Source organism: Candoia aspera, chromosome 1 (assembly GCF_035149785.1).
Source record: "Candoia aspera isolate rCanAsp1 chromosome 1, rCanAsp1.hap2, whole genome shotgun sequence".
Taxonomy (NCBI): domain Eukaryota; kingdom Metazoa; phylum Chordata; class Lepidosauria; order Squamata; family Boidae; genus Candoia; species Candoia aspera.
In genome coordinates this window covers 232,233,832-232,252,284 of record NC_086153.1, presented here as the reverse complement: position 1 = coordinate 232,252,284, position 18,453 = coordinate 232,233,832, and the positions used below count along the sequence as shown (strand labels likewise).

Genomic DNA, 18,453 nt, shown 5'->3' with positions numbered 1-18,453 from the left:
TGTTCATTCAGTACCATACAATACAATTAATCTGGCTCTGGAGATTTATACTAAAAATTAATAGATATATCCTGATCATGTTTCTGTCAATGTCAGGCTTAAATCCTGCTCTATATTCAGCTTTAGTTTCTCTTAAAATCAAGAATTCCAGCATTACACACTCATTTTCTCTCAGTGTTCCTACTTTGTCTTCTTTGACTAAGTCTTCCCTATTGGTTAGTATCAAATTAAGGATAGCTGACACTCTTGTGCCTTTCTTCACAGACTGAAGGAGAAAGCTGTCAGACAAAACAGGAATTTCCTGGAAGGACCTTGCTCAACAGAATGTTCCCATATTTATTGAATATTATGGTAACATTCCTACTTCCTTCTGCATCACACAAGTATTGATCTGAGATCCTTATTTCAGATTTTTAATTTCAATCCCCACAGGATTTGGTTTTCTCCAGTAGACTTGCTCCTTCCTTGATTGTCTTTCTTAAGGAGATTGCTTCTTCCTTCAGCTCTTATTCCAACATCTCCTTTGATTGGGTTACTCTTGATCCTTTCTGTTCAGCTGAAGTACGGTCATTTGCTGCTCGAATGCTCTGACCTCTTCTTCAAGCACCAAGTCTGCACTTGTTGCAAAAATGTACTAGGTTGTTTTTGAGTAGGAAGACAAACATGCCACAAGCATTACACATCACAAATGCAGCTTCTTGAACGTTAATCTTTTATTTCTTCATGTTCTGTTCTTAGTTGTCAGATTAGACTATTAACTTGAAGATCTGGTAGATCACATTCCTGCTTGCTGTCCTCTCCACCCACTCATTAAGCTCACTCTCTGGAAACAGGCAACCTTATATTCCTCTCACAGTTTCTGCTTGCTCAGCTGGAAGTGGTCAATCACCCACCACGGGCAATAGCAGCTCTCTAGACACACCCTTTGCAATTAGTAGCTATTAAAAGATGACATGTTCACCTGTCACAGTTCAGCATACAGTACAGTTCTTTAAAGTGCATAACTTTTCTGGCCACTCTCCTCTTTTCCTTATCTCTTTTGCTTGTTGAATTCTACTGCATGCTCTGCTGGCCGCCCCTGTTAACTCTGTAACTCTTCAGGGTATCTTCCAAAAACCAGTACAATACCCCAGATCTGCAGGTGAAGATGAAGATGGCAATAGTAACATAAATGCAAATAAGCAATAGTAACAGGTACACAGATTGACTAAAGCTACAAAATGATGGGGGAATGCCTTGCTTAGCAAACATAGCCATTTTAAAGTCATTAGACATAGTTCCCATTGTTACAGAAACAATTAAAACAGTAAACTATTGGATCAAATCTTGACACACCACTTTTTTTGTTTTTCCAAATGCTACTAGCATCCTACTATTGGTCCAAAACTCAAAATTACTAGTTCTCAGGGCATCACCCTAATCTTATTCTAAATAGAGATTAAAATGTTTATGGAATTTTGGCCTTTTGATTTTTGTTGCATTTCTACCATTCAGGTTTGACATGTTTACCTAAACACAGCATTTTTTCCTCTATTATGCTTAACAAGAAGCAGCTTGAATTTAAGTCCCAAATGGTTGATTATGACTAGCAAAAGAAAATATTATTTTATAGCCTGAATCAGTAGAAAGCTGCACTCCTTTTTTTACACAGGTGAAAAGAGTTTAGCATATTAAGAAATCGAGGCAGTGTATATTCCACTGTATATTCCTGTCTGTATTTCCAAAGAGCATTTTTTAAACTGAGCCTGCCATCTACTCATACAGTATATATTTTAAAATACCTTTCTCTAGCTTGGTGCTCTACAAGTAGGTTGGATTCCAATCTCTCTGATTCCTAGCCAGCATAGGAGTTGAAATTTAAACTCAGAAGGCACCAAGTACAGTTTCATGAAAGCTTCAAAAAGCAAAGATTAAGTAATGATTTTTAAGCTTATTTTTACATTTTTGTGTTTTTATTTCCCTTGTCAAAGAAAGTTGCTTTTTTAATAAACTGGAAAGTTTGGTGGCTGTGCAGTATGTACTGTCATGATGATTCCATTATCTTACATTCCACCTCTCAGCTGCGGCTTCTTACTGATGATGATAGGCAGATCTGGGAAAATTTGGAAACTGCAACCAGAAATATGGCTACTTCAGATAGATAGTTCTTAATTGTCAAGGCCACAGCTTTTTCACTGTGAGCTACAGCGTGACTGAAATTGTTCATGGTTATCCACATTTCAGCAAGTCTAAAGCTTTCTGGCATATGAATATCAGGTCACATCCAATCAATGGTTCTATTCACATGACATGCTTACCTGTCATGGGTGGGGAGTAGCATGTCATATGAGCAGGAAACTGGGTCACTTTTTAACTGTTACATTAAGTCCATGACTGGCAAATAATAATATCCATTATATTTAATTTTAAATATTTTGGTTCTGACTCCACCCATTATTTTTAGAGTATGCTAAGGCCAAATATAGCCCTCAGCTTTGAAAATAGCTGTGCATCTCTCCCTTGGGGTTTTCCAGATGTGCTAGAAAGCTGTGTGATTTAAAAGACTTGCAAATCTTTATTGTTGTGTATTTTAGAGTGGATAAACTGGAATCCTGTTGAAAACTTCCAATTTCCCAACTGATTTGTGCTAGAAACAACTGAGCACAAGAACCCTGACTCATACATTCCTTAGTAGTTTCTTGTACCATTCATGTGAGCAGGAAACTGAACTAGGGAATAGGGATGGAGTCCTACTGAACATCTGTGGTACTTTAAGAAAATCAAAATAAGCTATAATTGATAAAAATGTACACTATTATGAAGGTGGAAAGCCAGCTGGTGAGAGGATGCTTTCCATTATGTTGCAGAAAATGTCAAATGTACAATTACTGTATCTGTCCCTTGGGTATATGTCATGTTTTACACTTGTTTGGGAGAATGGTTATGGATAGGAACGAAGCCAGACACACACACACACACACACACACAGCTAACAAGTGAAATACAGTACTGTTTATTATTATACAAGCTGACTGCAGTATATTTTTACAGTAATTCTAGTGATATACAGGTAGTCCTCACTTACTGACCACAATTGGGACCAGCAACTCCATCACTAAGCAACATGGTCATTAAGTGCAATGTCATGTGACCGCATTGGACTTACATCAGTTCTGCTGTGGTCATTACATGGGTCATTAAGCACATCATGTGACTGCAACTTTTGACTTCCTGCCAGACTCCCCATTGACTTTGCTTATTAGAAGCCAGCTGTGAAGATTGCAAATGGCAATCAAGTGACCACAGGATGCTGTGACCATCATAAATGTGCACCGATTGCAAAGCACCCAAATTGTGATCACATAACCCGGGAACACTGCGACAGCTGAAATGTTCGAGTACCGGTCATAAACCTATTTTTTCAGTGCCATCATAACATCAAATGGTCGCTGAACGAGGCAGGTGGTGAATTAGGACTATCTGTAGTGTTTATGTACATATTGACCAAGCATCTACATAAGCATGTATGCTGACAAAATTCTAACGAAAGGTATACTAATAAAATCTTAACTAAATCATTCAAACTTCTGCTCTTCTACTCTGATTTAAAATACTTAACTGTTACCTTCTTGCCTCTTCCCACACTTACTTATCTACAGCATAAGCTTAGGAAGGTTGACAGCCTTTCTTGCTTTGCCTGACCATTATTATACCACTTTCTCTCCTCCTTATCCCACTCGTCTGTTTTCAGCCCCAGAACCACCTGGTCTTCCCTTTGTCACTGTCTACAGTCCAGGGCTGCCTTCTGACACCTCTTTGTAGATTCCTCATCAGTCTTCAGCTACTACAGGCTCCTTTCCAGTTTCTTCTTCTCTCTGGCTGTGGTTTGCCTGGTTCTTGACTCTCTCAATTGCTGCTTCCTCTAGTTCACATCCTGTCTGGTTGCCTCACTCCAGCAGCATCTCAAACCTAGAAGGAAACCTCCCTTTCTGTCTACCTGCTCTGGCTTTTTTTTATACTTTATTCCTATAAAGCCTACATGCCAGCTTGCAGATAATTAAGGACTTCAGACTGTTCTTTTCTCTATGTGCCTAAGCTGTGCATCTGACAGTCAGACAACCAAGGAGAAAAAACTCTGATCTTGGCATTTACATGTAGCTTTTTTTTTTTTTGGCTTAGGGCAATTCATTCTTCCACAGCTTGGTACAATGTTATGCTCTCAGAGAACCATACCCTTGAAACCAAATTGATGGAGCTGGAGACCCTTAGCTAGCCACATTATTTATAAAAATAATAAAGGCAGGATAGAAAATAAAATAAATAAATAAATAAAATAATATGTACATAGAACCTTCAGGGATATGACAGCTTAATCCCTCTCCCAGGACAGTTCCACTGCTGTCAGGGACAATAAAGGTTTGGGGAAGAAGGACATCTTTTCAGAGATAAGATGGTGTAACAGAAAGGAACCAATCCTTTTTTGATTATCTCCATATTTGTATAAGCTATTCTATAATTCAAGGCTATTGTAGAGAGCAAGGAAGGCAACCTTGATGGAGATATGCAGGAGCTGTTGCTTAGGCCAAAGGAGCTGAACCATCTTTTAAGTCCAAAACAACAGCTTAGGCAGATGCCTCCCTAATTCACTGACCTGAGGAGGAGGAGGAGGAGGTACAGTACAATCAGACTTGCAAAATTCTGTTGTAATAGCCAACCTCAATAAAAGTAGTTTTAGCCCTCTGGGGGAGTTGATTTCCTGGACACCTTCTCAAATTTTGTTTTTTGTCACCTCAGAAGTCAGAATTCTGCCAAACACCTTCCCAGGAACACTGATCCCATTGTGTTTTTTGCATTTACTCTGCCGCCTTTCCCTTGGTATAAGGGGACAATAATGGCATTTTTCTAATCATCAGGCACAGATTGGCTTCACACTCAGTTAAACAAGTCACACAGCCATTCCATAAGCAGACTGCATCCATATTTTAACGTTTTTCCAGCTTTACCATTTTTCAACATTCTCACTTTATGACTTCCTTTTCATCACTTTTTTCTTGGATACAAGATTTATAGCACTTGTTTCCATTGCACTCTTAAACATCACTATCATTCCCAGACAAATCTCTACAAGACTTTTTCTAGCATCCCCTCACTAGTTTCATCCCACACCATTTCATCACTTTTAAACCCACTCACTCTGCTAAAGGCTCCTTGTTTAGCCCTTTTCACCCACTTCCAAAACCACTTTTTATTTCCATCAAAATCAGTCTGCATTCTCGCCTCTTTTACCTGTTTCTTACTCTTTGACTACATTTTTGTAAATATCTTTTTCTTATAGACATTATATTTTCTCTCATCCTCACTGTTTGCAGCAATCATTCTATCCATTGTTCCTTCATCCACATCCTGTCTCCTGTCATTCTGCCAAGCATCCTTTTTCATACTTCACATTAGTGTAGCTCCACAGTGCTGTGGCACTCTGTAACATGATTCTTTTCACTCTGTTCCAAGCAGCTTCTATGTATTCTTCACACCCACTTTCCATTTATTCTGTTTGCATCTTATCCACAACAATAAAATGATCAAATCATGATACAGATGAGAAGGCTGGCAAAATATCTTACTTTACCTCACTTTCATCCACAGGGAAAGTGGCAAATGACACCCCTTATGAACTTCTACCAGGTGTCATGATATAAGTACATAACCATGTAATTTATGTGATGACACACATCATGATTTTGACATTGAAGCTTGCTACAGACATCTGTGAATTACTCGTCCCCCCCCCCATATGCCTATGCCTATTATCTGATATGAGAAACCATTCAACTATTGCCATAAAGTGATGTTTTCACAGATACAAAAATACCATTTTTTGTTCTGGAATCTATCACTAAAAAACTCTGCACCTGAGATGAAGTCCAAGAACTTCATATTTTGTTTATTAATACTATTTTTATACCACTCATTATCATCTGTGTACAAAACCATAAAAGCAGCCCATACAATAAAACATCATATCCCTCAGCACAAAGTAATTTCCCCCTTTTTATCTTTCTCTCTCTCTCAAAGAAAGAAGAGGGGCAGCTCAGTCACCATTGAGCTTTGAAAGCCCACCGAAACGAAAATGTTTTCCTAGACTTGCGAAATGTCAGTTACAAAAAGGCCAGGCGCTCCTGCAGGAAGGTGTTGCAAAATGTCCACAGAGTGTACCATAAAGCGTTCAAAGAGAAACCTTGATCTCTGATCCATGACCCTGTCACCCTGCTTCGAATCAAAATTCCAGTTTCAGGCATAGGAAATGTAAAAACAAAAATAAAAGAACAGAAACGGGTCACGTGGAAACCTAGGATTCCAACGTTCGAGGCAAGTTAGCTCTGCTCGCCCCCCCACGAAAAAAAGAATGTTCAAAACTTCTAGAGGCCTCAAAGCGCTTCAAGAGGGCAATCGAAGACATGTAGAAGCCCGCCCACCCAGCCACGGAGGCGAAGGGTAAGGAGTCAACCGAGACCGCAACGACTTCCTTCTCAGCCCAAAGGCCTGACGAAGGGACGTCAAGTAGGCCAGCGTTCGGGCCCTCTCGTCACTATGGAAACGGACGGGACGGGTGTAATAATACGCAGTGAGGTCACAGGGGGAGGGAGCGAGACACGTAGGCGCGAGATGAAGGCGTAATCCGCGGCGGCCACTCGCGGAACTCCGCTCCGAGCGCGAGGGGAAGAGGAGCGGAAGGGGGTAGAAGGCGCGCGTGCTCGCTCTCCCAGGGTCAAGTCGCCTAGAATCGTGGGCACGAAAGAGGGAGGAAAAGCACGGCCGCTCGCTCGAGGGATTGAATGGTGAAGCGCGCGCGCCTGCCCAGGCGCGAGAAAGAACCCCCACTTGCCGGGGAACCAAGCCGGGACAGGCAGCTGAAGAGGCGTGGAGGCGGGAGGGGGAAGACCCACGCAGCCGATTGGGAGGCGGGACTTAGGGCGCCTCCCACCAATCAGGACCGGCGGAGGAAAAGAGTTTGCCAGCCAGGGGTGTGCTTTTTGTAGCCTCCCCGCCAATCGGAGCAGTGGCAGTCGCGGCTGAAGCCGGAGCATCGCGCCAATCGCGGGCCAGCCAGTACTAGAGAGCGCGGAGTCGGGGATGTCCTACAAGCCTATCGCGCCTGCCCCCACCAGCTCAGGAGCCGCCGGCACCAGCAGCAGTAGCGCCAGTCCCGCCCCCGGAGCCCCGCCGGTCGGTAAGAGCCCCCTTCGGCCCGCCTTCCCTCCGGCTCGATCTCCTCCCGCGCCCGAGCAAAGTGGCCGGCTGAAAGCCGAACAGGGCGGAAGGCTGCACGGCGGAGTCGCCTGGGGTCAGTGGCCGGCCCTGGAGGGTTGCCTCACCTCCTCCCTCCGCCCTTTTCCTGGCAGGTTTTTCCTGGGCCTTCCAGAGCAGCTTGATAAGGCGGAGGCTCGGGGGCGGCCGATCACAAAAGGGAAGAGGGGAGGAAGCCTGATTATATTAGATAGAAACAGCGAAATGAATGTATACTTTAAACAAAAGGAAAAGAAACTAAGGCGAATAATAATAAATGTGGGTGTCCATCACACTAGTTCTTTTACGGTAAGAAAGGACTGCTGTTAAAAAGAAAAACGAACCAGCCCAGAAAAGTGAAAAGTTTAACTTCTGGATGGTAAAAAGGGTGAAATTGAGTGAATAAACAGAAGGAAAGCTCAGCCTTCCTATTTACACTGATACCTGATTATATTCTGTGTAGTTGCATAGAATTACAGTTTATGCTAAGAGTGAGCCCCATTAAACTCAGTAGGATTTCTGTTTGAGCAACGTAGGGTTGCATAATGTCAGGTGTATCATGTTTTGTTAGATTAGCAATAGACAAAAGTTTAGTTGAAAAAAAGCACAAAGGAGGACAAGTTAAAATTTTCCCTATAACTTTTACTAACTAATTTGAACATAGTGTAAATGGCACTAGCTAGGAAGAAGCAATTTCATATACCTGAAGAATGGAACTGGATACTGGGGCTCGCATTTCTGTCAGTTTTTATTTAGGAGATTCTGATTGGGTGTTCCCTAGGATCTGGCTACCATATTTAGGAATGGAAATTACTTTTTTCCTAGTACATAGTCTACTAACTGTGCTCTTTGTATATATCTTGGCTTAGTTACAGAAAGTTCCTGGAGGTATGAACTGTGCTGACACCTTCCTTCATGTGCTTATGCTTCTTTTGGCATACTTGAGTCTATTATATAGGTTTGGAGATAAGTATTGGAATGAATGTATTTATGTCCTTGAAAAAGATTGGGATTGACTTCCAGACTGCATACCTATGTAAATTACTCACAAAGAGGTGTGTGTAAGCTAGTGCACAACAGAGGAAAAATTATAGCTCAGTGATGAGGCATGTGCTTTGCATAAAGGAGATCCAAGGTTCAGGCCATGATATATCCAGTTAGGTTTCAGATAGCAAACTGACAACATTCTTTGCTTCACCATGGACCATCACTGGCAGCCAGAGTAATACTTCTGGGCTTGATCAATTATTTAAACTTCATATATTCTAGCCCATGCAAAGTGTCATTAACTGGCTTTGCTACACACACTAGAGATCTGCAGAACTCTAGTAGTTTTCAAAGAAAAGAACCAGCAGACTCTCACTTTACAAAACCTTCCTTTACTAGTTCTCTGGAAGTATTTCATATTTTCCTCAGTACAGGGAAGTTAATTGCATATCTGATACCACTGTACTGTTGTGGTTGCATAAAGTTGTGTAAAAGAGTCCCCCTTTTTGCGGGGAGATGGGTGGTGATAGAAATTTGAATAAATAAATAAATGAGCATGTTGGACACTCATTCTTGGTATAAAACACATTGTCACTGTCATGCTAATCAGAAGTAGATGGGTGCCATCATTATTAGATAGTATTAAAAGAAAATGGTACATGACTTGTATAATAACTTTGAAAGGACCATTTCCTGTGGAAGGAATCTGTACTGAGCTAACATTTGCAGTATTTTGCTTCACTTTGCAGTAGCCATAGGTGAATCACTTGCACAAATAGAAAGATGACTAAGTGAAGTGGGGCAGAAAAGATAATGCAAGACTCTACATCAGTGCTTCTCAGCCTTCTCAACACTGCTCTACATAATCTCTGTAGGGGCCAACCTCAAGTAGTTACTCTCTTTCTGGACCCTTCAGATCAAAGTAATTGAGTTGCTTTCATATTCTCTTTCTTTCTTCCACAAATTAATTCCAGATGGTTCAAAGTCTAAATACATACTCTTTATTACTGGCATAATAGCTCCCATTTCTTTTCTCAATTAAGGACTCTGTATTTTCAAACTTTATAGTTTTAGAAACATCCTGAGTTGAATAGTTTTAGTAGACCATAATGTGATTTAGGAATGATGAGTGGCAGGAGTACCATATGTGTGTACATATGTACTAATATTTTTAACAGTGTGTGTCATTTTATAATAGAATTCTCAGGGTGACTCATAAAATACTGAAATTATGATCTACTTTTAGAGTGTGAGGCTCACATGGCTAGGATGAGAAAAGCAAGATGAAGGTGACAGCCAAGAATAAAGGCTGAATTCAGCTCAGCGTAGGGTAGCAAGTTCTTGTATCCCTTCCTAACTCTGCAAAACCCCATAAAACTCTGTGTTATATATTGGGCTGCCAGAAGTTAAGTCAAAACCCCCAAGCTACTGCGGTCAAGATGGAAAAGGACAAGGGGAAGTTGTCTGTTCACATTATAAATATATTCTGCTTCTATTTTAAAGAAGGCTTGCTGACATTTCCAAGAGATTTTATTCATTTATTTATTAAACTTCTACCTTGCCTTGCCTCAATGTAACAACTCTCAGTAGCTCGCATAGTGTGTTAACAAAATGTAAAATATCCAGGATATGATTAATTCAACAATAACACCATAAAATTCCCCAGCAAAAAAACACACAAATAACAAGTGAAAAAAAAAAGGGTAAAAGATGGCAGCCCCATGTAAAGTGCATTGTAGCACATGAATTAGCATAGCTGAGTCCTTTGGTGCCAGGTAAGGTTACAGTTGGCTTTGTCAGTCAAAACAATATTACAATGTGTTAATATAATATTAGAATCTAAAATAAGAGAGAAGCTGACAGACTAAAGCCTAAAATTAAATTTCTTTTATTTCAATCCTAACAAGGGAATCAAAGATACTAAACATAAACATGTATAACCAACTATTCCATTCAGAGACTGGTAAAAATGAGCCAGAATAAACTAAAATCTGCATTCATATATAAGCAGCTGTTTAAAACTGTATGTGTATGAATGAATTTACTAATTTTTAAAAAACTTTCCTGGGTTTAACACATAAGATACTTCAACTTTAAAATAATAGTACTTATTTTGGGGAGAATATATAAGATCTTCCATATAACATTAATATATTTTAATTTTAGATGTTGGTTATAAAAATCCTTTCTGGGCTCTATGCTTGGTTGAGTCTTTTCAACTTTTGAAAACATTCTTATTCATGAATTCCTATTCATTCACTCAAATAACTTCGCAAATAAGTGCCCCAAAGTTGTTGGCCCATATATTCAGATATATTGTGTAATTGTTTGTGATAATATTTGTACTAAAGAAGAAGTCATGCATCCAACCTTTTTATTTTAACTCATGGAAAAACTGTGAATTGGTTCATCATATCCTAGAGTTGAAATGGATGTCCTGAGCACCAGAAATCAACCCTTCATCTGAATGATTAAGGTCCTGTGACAGACTTCCAAGATTAACAGTATATTGTCCTTGATCCATACAAAAATAGCCACACCCAATTCCCTTTCCCCTATTTTAGATAACAGACAAGTTGCAACAAAACTCTTCTTTTCCAGTTGTGTGATTTATGTCAACTCTATTACATAATTGTTCAAATAGAAGTTTGGTCATTTGAAAATCAAATCGCTGTGAGCAGTTCAGAAGGCCTATACTGTAAGTCTAATTCTAGATTTAAAAAACCCTTCAATTTACTCCAAAGCAAGTCCTTCCACTATTGTCTTAGCTGCTTCTACAGTGGGAAGCAACAAAATTACAGCACTACCCTCTTACAAGAGGTTCATGAGGACGAGAGTTTAGATTAGCAAGGAGCTCAATTCCATCACTTGTTTTTCAGCTACCAGTGTCCCATCTCCATCTGGTTCTGTCCCTGGAGCGTCTGCCCCCTTTCGACCTCTCTTCAACGATTTTGGGCCCCCATCGATGGGCTACGTGCAGGTGAGCATATAAGGTTGAGGTGGGGTCTTGCCAGTTAATGGAAATAATGGAAGAAGTGTCCTTTGTTTTTGTTTTCTGCTGTTGATCTTACAGGCTATGAAGCCACCAGGTGCCCAAGGCTCCCAGAGCACATACACAGATTTGCTTTCTGTAATTGAAGATATGGGCAAAGAGATACGACCTACATATGCAGGTAGCAAGAGTGCTATGGAACGGCTGAAGCGAGGTAGGAAGCACCTTCATGTATATGGGTGCACGTACAATTACTCAGATTTGTCCTATCGGAGGCTGGGACTAGCTGAATTTCTCAAGTTCCGTGTAAGTTCAACCAACCACGTGGCTGGTTTTCCCAGAAGTTCTGGAGATTAATTCTTCTCAAATCCAACACCGCAGAATAAGTTATAGATGACTGGCATTGCAATTTCCAATTAACTCTTCCAATTCATTTCTTTTAGTTCATAACCGAAAGTTGGTTTAAAGTTGTAGTCTTGCCAGGGAAATAATGGAAAGAAGCTTCTCCCTAACCCTAAGGCCAGAGCTCTTAATATTTCCAGCCAAATCGGTTCTCTCTAGTGCTAATAGCTGCAACACAATGGGAACAGGTAGAACCTGCTAGATGAGAATCTATACCCAGTAGGTATAAACCTAGCTTGTAGAGAAATGTTGATCTGTTTCTGCAAGACAGCTGTATAACAGTTCCTTACGTTGTGTACTGCCTTGCTGCCAGTTAGTACTTTTCCTGCCTTTGTACTTTCTGATTTATTCAAGCCCACACATCTGCATTTTGTCCTATATCAGTTTTTCTGATCTTGAATTTAATTAATAAGGTATGTATAAATGTTTTGTGTGGAAGATGCTGCAGTTGTAAATCATGTCACATGCTATTGGGTTGCTGCTTTGAAATCCATTATTCAGCATATCTTAGTCTTGTGAATTCTTTCTGCAGGCATTATTCATGCCCGGGCGCTGGTAAGAGAGTGTCTGGCAGAGACAGAGCGCAATGCCCGCACGTAACACTCGCTTCCTCCTGGCACCACCCTTGGAGGATCCTAGCACTTTCCAGCTAATCAACATTTTGGAATCTGAAGTTTTCCCCTTCCTTTCAAATCTTGCTACCAATCAGTGTCTCAAGTCTTAGAACTGTGATCGCCTTCAAAGACCTTTATACCAATTGGCACCTAAGAATCTGAAGTATCTCCAGTTGCATCACAGAACTTCCCGTCAATTGGCATTCTGGGAATATATACAGAAAGAATTCATTGCGCACACCCTTTGGTCTACTAGTCAGAATAATTGCTGGTGACAAGTTCTATATCTTTATAAAATACGTGGGGTTTTTGAATAAATAAAACCGTTGGAATTTGGATTATCCCTTCTTCACTGTGCTTTTCTATATTTTTTTTTCATGTGGTGAGGGAAATATTCTCTTCCTCACTAAAATATTACTGAAGGGCATGTATTGCAAGATGTGCTTCCTTAGTAAAGCAGTATGAAGCCCTCTCTTCCTCTTGTAACAAGAGTCTCAACCAGCGATCACTGAGCCTGTATTGGGAAACTTGTAATAAAATGTTTCTACTCCTACATGACTTGTTTGTGCTGTTACTATGTCAGAAGTTGGGAGCACATTTATGTTGACATTTCATTTCTAAAGCTGTTCTCCAGTGAGCTAGATTTCTGCTGCTTCCCCATTCTCACTGTGGTGTGAGAGGCTTTCATTAAGTAGTTTATATGCTTGAAGTTGGTTTTTTATTTTTAAATAAGATGCCACTTCAGTCATTCAAATCTAAGTGGCTTACAAAGAGAAACACAAATTGCCAATGCAATAGTCAGTAGAAAATACAGTCAGGACCAGAAATATTGGAACAAGGATAACTGTTTTGGCATTTGGCCTCTGTACACCACCACACTGAAGTTGAAACGAAACACACCAAGATGGGAGCAAAGTCAGGACTTTCAGCTATAATTCAAGGGGGTTGACAAAAGTGGGGCACTAACTGTTCAAGAAGTACAGCCAGTGGCGCACACACACACCCATCGTTGGTGGCTCATAAGTAGTGGAACAAACCAACATCATTACAAACATAAGGATCGCCTTTAATACCTGGATGAAAATCCTTCGCAGTCAATGACTGCCTGAAGTTTGGAACCCATGGACATGACCAAATGCTGAGTTTCCTCCCTCGAGATGCTTTGCCAGCCTTTACTGCAGCTGCCTTCAGCTGCTGCTTGTTTGTGGGTCTTTCTGCCTTCAGCCTTGTCTTCAGTAAGTGAAAAACATGCTCTACTGGGTTGAGATCAGGTGACTGACTTGGCCATTGAAGAACATCCCACTTCTTTGCCTTGAGAAACTCTTGGGTAGCTTTTGCTGTATGTTTTGGGTCATTACCCATCTGCAATATGAAGCGCTGTCCTATCAGTTTGGCAGCATTTGGTTGAATCTGAGCAGAAAGTATAGCCCTATATACTTCAGAATTCATGCTGCTGCTTTTATCAGCAGTCAGGTCATCAATAAACACCAGTGACCCAGTTCCATTGGCAGCCATACATGCCCATGCCATAACACTGCTTCCACCATGTTTGACAAATGATGTGGTATGCTTTGGATTATTAGCAGTTCCTTTCCTTCTCCATACTTTTCCCGTCATTCTGGTGCAAGTTAATCTTGGTTTCGTCAGTCCAAAGAATCTTATTCCAGAACCCGGCAGGCTTTTTTAGGTGTTTGCTGGCAAAGTCTAACCTGGCCTTTCTGTTCTTGAGTGTTTCCAATGGTTTGCATCTTGTTGTGAAGCCTCTGTATTTACATTCATAAAGCTGTCTCTTGACTGTAGTTGTTGACAATGACATGCCTACCTCCTCAAGAGCATTCTTGACCTGGCTGGATGTTGTGAACAGGTTCCTCTTCACCATGAGCGGAATTCTGCAGTCATCCACTTCAGTTGTCTTCTGTGGTCTTCCAGGCCTTTTGCTGTTGCTGAGCTTGCCAGTTAATGCCTTCTTTTTCAGGCTGTTCCAAACTGTTGTATTGGCCACTCCCAATGTTTTTGCTATCTCTCTGATGGGTTTATTTTGTTTTCTCAGCCTAATGATGGTCACTCGCATGGACACCTCTTTGGACCTCATGTTGAGAGTTCCAGCGAACAGCTACCAAATGCAAATGTAACATTCAGAACCATCTCCAGGCCTTTTATCTGCTTGATTGATCATGGGGTACCCAGGAAGCAGGCCACACCTGGCCATGCAGCTGCTTGTCAGCCATTCGTTCCATTACTTATGAGCCACCAACGATGGGGGTGTGTATATGCCACTGGCTGTACTTCCTGAATGGTTAGTGCCCCACTTTTGTCAAACCCCTTGAATTACAGCTGAAAGTCCTGACTTTGCTCCCATCTGGGTGTGTTTCCTTTCAACTTCAGTGTGGTGGTGTACAGAGGCCAAATGCCAAAACAGTTATCTTTGTTCCAATATTTCTGGTCCTGACTGTACCCTATATGGATTATTACCTTTGTTATAACCATCATGAAACAGCATCATCCATCCCAGGCACATCTTCAACTCATTCCTTGCTTCCTAAATGCTCTCTGAAAATGCTATGTTTTCAAAAGGTTTCTAAATATCAGGAATGAAGGCACAGCTCTTATTTCTGGTTATAAGATATTCTACAGCAGGGGAGCTCCAACAGAAAATGTTTGCCTCTCCTACCCCATCTTATTGGAGGTAAGGAATCTCAGCATGCACTCTCTGCCAGCATGACCTGGACATGCAGATTTTGTTCGAATAAATGGTCTTGCAGATAACCAGGCCCCAAGCCAAGTAGGAGTTTAGATGTAGAGTGAATTACAGTAGTCCAAATGTGAGGTGACAAGAGCATGCATGACTGTTGGCTGTGTCTCCTGTTCTAGGAACAGTTGCAACTGGTACACTAGTCAAAGCTGGGCAAAGGATCTCCAAGCCACAGCTTTTACTTGCTGTTCCAACAGGAACTGGGAGCCCAGGAGAATACCCAGATTGTAAACCAGCTCTTTCTGGGGAAGCACAACTCCCATCCAGAGCAACTATCTTGAACCTGGTTGGCTTATGAACTGGGAACCATCTGGCTTTTACTCAGAATAGTTTCTTGGTGCCCAGGAGGGAGAGGGTATTAGTCATAAGCAGGCCTAGATATTACTACTCAAGCATGGGGCTAGAAAATCCAGATGTGCCTCTTACAGTATGTCTGGAAAAGATTTTTAGGGAAGAGTACAGTAGAATACAAGCACAATTTCCTTTTTTTTTAAAGAGAAATCTAGATAGTTGAAAAATAATAGAAACTGTCAAGAAAAGAAGACCCAGGGTGAAGAATTGTAGAAAAGTGGGATTAAGTGGGATGTATTAAATACTCCCCTCCTACCTGCTGATTCTCCTCTACAGAGGAGCTTCTTTTAATTATTGCTGAGTTGCAAAGTATATATTTTCAGGTGTAAAATGTAGTTCAGCCCTCATTACAACTTAGTGAATATCATATATTCCTGAGGAATAGTTAATTGGTTTTTCCAGAAAATTAGTGGGAGGGGGAGATAAGGATTACTGTATGGCCTAAAAATACTGTCCTTTTGCTAAAAGCTTATTGGCTATTAACTCTTTATTATTGCTTAGGTAATATATGCATGCAAGACTGAGATTTGAGAACTTGGCCTAATAAATTAGTCTGAATGTGCAACAATAAACAAGCTGTTATTTGTCATCCTTTGAGGTTCTTCTTAAAATTTGCCTGTTCACTTATGACAGATCAACACTTGCTAAATTTCCTGAGAAGATGCATATTTTTCTTGATGTTTCTGAAGAAATTTAGAATCATACTAGACAACCTGTGACCTGTTGGGTCATCGTTTCAGAGAGATTTCCTTACCAGGTATCTCAATGCCTTCAACAATGGCAGAGCTTCTAATGTACTGGAAAAGTTCTTAAAAATTCACAGAGATGCATTTGCCTTGAAAGTAGCCAATGTTGAACTGTATAGCACAGTCAAACATCAGGAGTTGACAACGGGAAATGTTTTATGACATTCTGTATTATGTCATAAAATGTTTTATAAAATTGGCCACATTTCAATTCCACAGGAGTCATGGGTCCTGGATTTTGGATGCATTCTATAAGTTAGCCCATTTGAGGTACCTTGGTTCAAAAATTGTTGCCCTGTGATACACTGTTTTGCCCAGTTAAAGGTTACAAAGTATCAAACAGACCTGAGAGTTTTAGTAGTATATGGATTAATGTGCACAATAGGATTCCCCTTTCCATGTGTGCATGCTTATATACTATAAATCTGACTAAATATGCATTCTAAAATCACACTTTGAGCAAATACCTAGAGCTATATCTTGATACTATAGTAAATGTAATATGTATATGTATATATAAACAATTTATAGTACTCCACATAAAAGATATAGAAATAAATTTCATGGAAATAGAGGAAAAAAAATGCTACAATTTTTGCAGAAAATACACCTCAGCACATGGAAAAGGAAATATTCCTGAAAAAGCTTGGAAAGTACTTGTAAAAGGCATACAACAGTAAATGATATGTGCTATTATATAAAACTGATCATCTATAAAAGCTCAAAACATATACAGTTGCAAATCAGCTTTTCTGTCAGCAGACCTTAGAACCTGTGAATACAGCAGGTATTGATTGTATATCACAGGAAATACATTTACCCCACAAATACCCTCTGAATCTGAAATATGTAGAATTAATTTGTAAGATTTTAATTTTGGATGGTCCTCTTTGAAAAGTCTACATAGTAATTGTTAGTTTATCAGCTTAACTATGAGATGCAAAACCAGGAATCAGTTATTTTGTTCTGAAGCACAGTTGTTTTATACAGATGTATGAACTAAACTGAAGGAGGATGAAATATTACAAGCTAGGAGGAAGGGATAGAGACTCTTTCCAGAAATGTGAAATATTATTTTGCTTACTACTTTTGGAAATTAGGCCAAGGGTCACAGTTGTTGGTCCTCAATACAGACAATTATGCTGAGTATCTATAAATACTACTTGTATTGAATTGACTTCCCTGTGTTGTGATTTTTTTTAAAAAAAGGAATGCTTTGTTAAAACAGATATGATCAAATAAACAGTAAGCTGAAGTTAGTAACAAACTGTACAGAAGAAATTGGCCTGGTAAATCATGCCACTATGGAGAAAGCTGTACAAACAAGGGGTATAAGACTGGTGGAAATAGGAAGGATCCAAGCTCCCAGATGTGTCATATATTTAGGCAAAGAAAGTGTACATGATATTCAGTTTTTAGAAATCTCCTTTCTGATGTTACATATAAAACAAGGGCAATATAGAACTCTTGAAATACATTTTAAAATCTTGGCAAAATCACTAGCAAGTGTGGTTTACAGTTCCCTAAGGTAGAAAGATGACCCTGTCCCTTTTGTGCTCTGGAACCATCCATCATTGGCTTCAGTCCCATCAGTTGTTGGAAAGCAACTATGGATTGAGAAAAAAAAAAGATTTCTCACTCATTATAATTGCTCTTGTTCACAATTATTGAGACACCGAGATTTCATTTCTGTGTTGCTTTGTGATCCTTAAAACAAAATCAACTGTATATACACTTGCTAGGGTAGATGGACGGAAGATGTAGTGGACCCACCATAGCTTCTCAGCCTTTTGAACAATAAACTAACCACACAGGTGGGTTCATCAACATGCTACCTAAAATGTGTTAAGCAGATTATGGTTTAGCATGTTGTACGAATACAACCAACTAAACATACATATGAAAAAAATGTACTACAAATCAGACTGGTCTATTTCTGTACAAGCCATACAGCACTGAAGTATGGAACTGAACTAAATAGAGGGAGCAGAGCTGGATACAAAGAAAATTGTTGAGGGTGGTTATTTAAAGCATGATCATTCATTCATTCATTCTATATTTCTATATCACTACACCCTGCAAGGATTCATGGTGGTGCAGTTAAAACCCCAAAGAGTAAAGTCAGTAGAACAATAAATAAATCAGCATGATATGCCAAGAGCAAAACAAATAAAATCACCGCTACAACTATATTGTTCAATTAATATAAATAGGCATTCCATGACCAGATGCTGACTTCCAAATACCACATTAAATAGTTCTATTTTCACAGCTTTTTTAAAACTCAGTAGTGCAGGCAGGCAGACAGGCAGGCAAGAAGTTGTTCTACAGGATGGGTGCTACCAC

General features: G+C 40.0%; 2 protein-coding genes across 2 annotated transcripts in view; one reads left to right on the top strand and one right to left on the bottom strand.

Moving 5' to 3' along the window:
• Window positions 1-18,453, bottom strand: part of NDUFV1 (NADH:ubiquinone oxidoreductase core subunit V1) — a 171,451-nt gene that overhangs the window by 50,287 nt on the left and 102,711 nt on the right. The window lies entirely within an intron of this gene.
• Window positions 6,828-12,811, top strand: CDK2AP2 (cyclin dependent kinase 2 associated protein 2). The gene is made up of 4 exons (XM_063289141.1): window positions 6,828-7,207; window positions 11,130-11,230; window positions 11,324-11,456; window positions 12,177-12,811. The coding sequence occupies exons 1-4, from the start codon at window positions 7,111-7,113 to the stop codon at window positions 12,242-12,244; spliced, it is 399 nt and encodes a 132-aa protein (XP_063145211.1). The 5' UTR covers window positions 6,828-7,110; the 3' UTR covers window positions 12,245-12,811.

Coding starts and splice junctions, on each gene's coding strand:
- CDK2AP2 (XM_063289141.1), top strand. CDS start 7,111: ATGTCCTACAAGCCTATCGCGCCTGCCCCCACCAGCTCAGGAGCCGCC. Junction 7,208..11,129: donor CCCCGGAGCCCCGCCGGTCG/GTAAGAGCCCCC, acceptor CTTGTTTTTCAG/CTACCAGTGTCCCATCTCCA. Junction 11,457..12,176: donor TATGGAACGGCTGAAGCGAG/GTAGGAAGCACC, acceptor TTCTTTCTGCAG/GCATTATTCATGCCCGGGCG.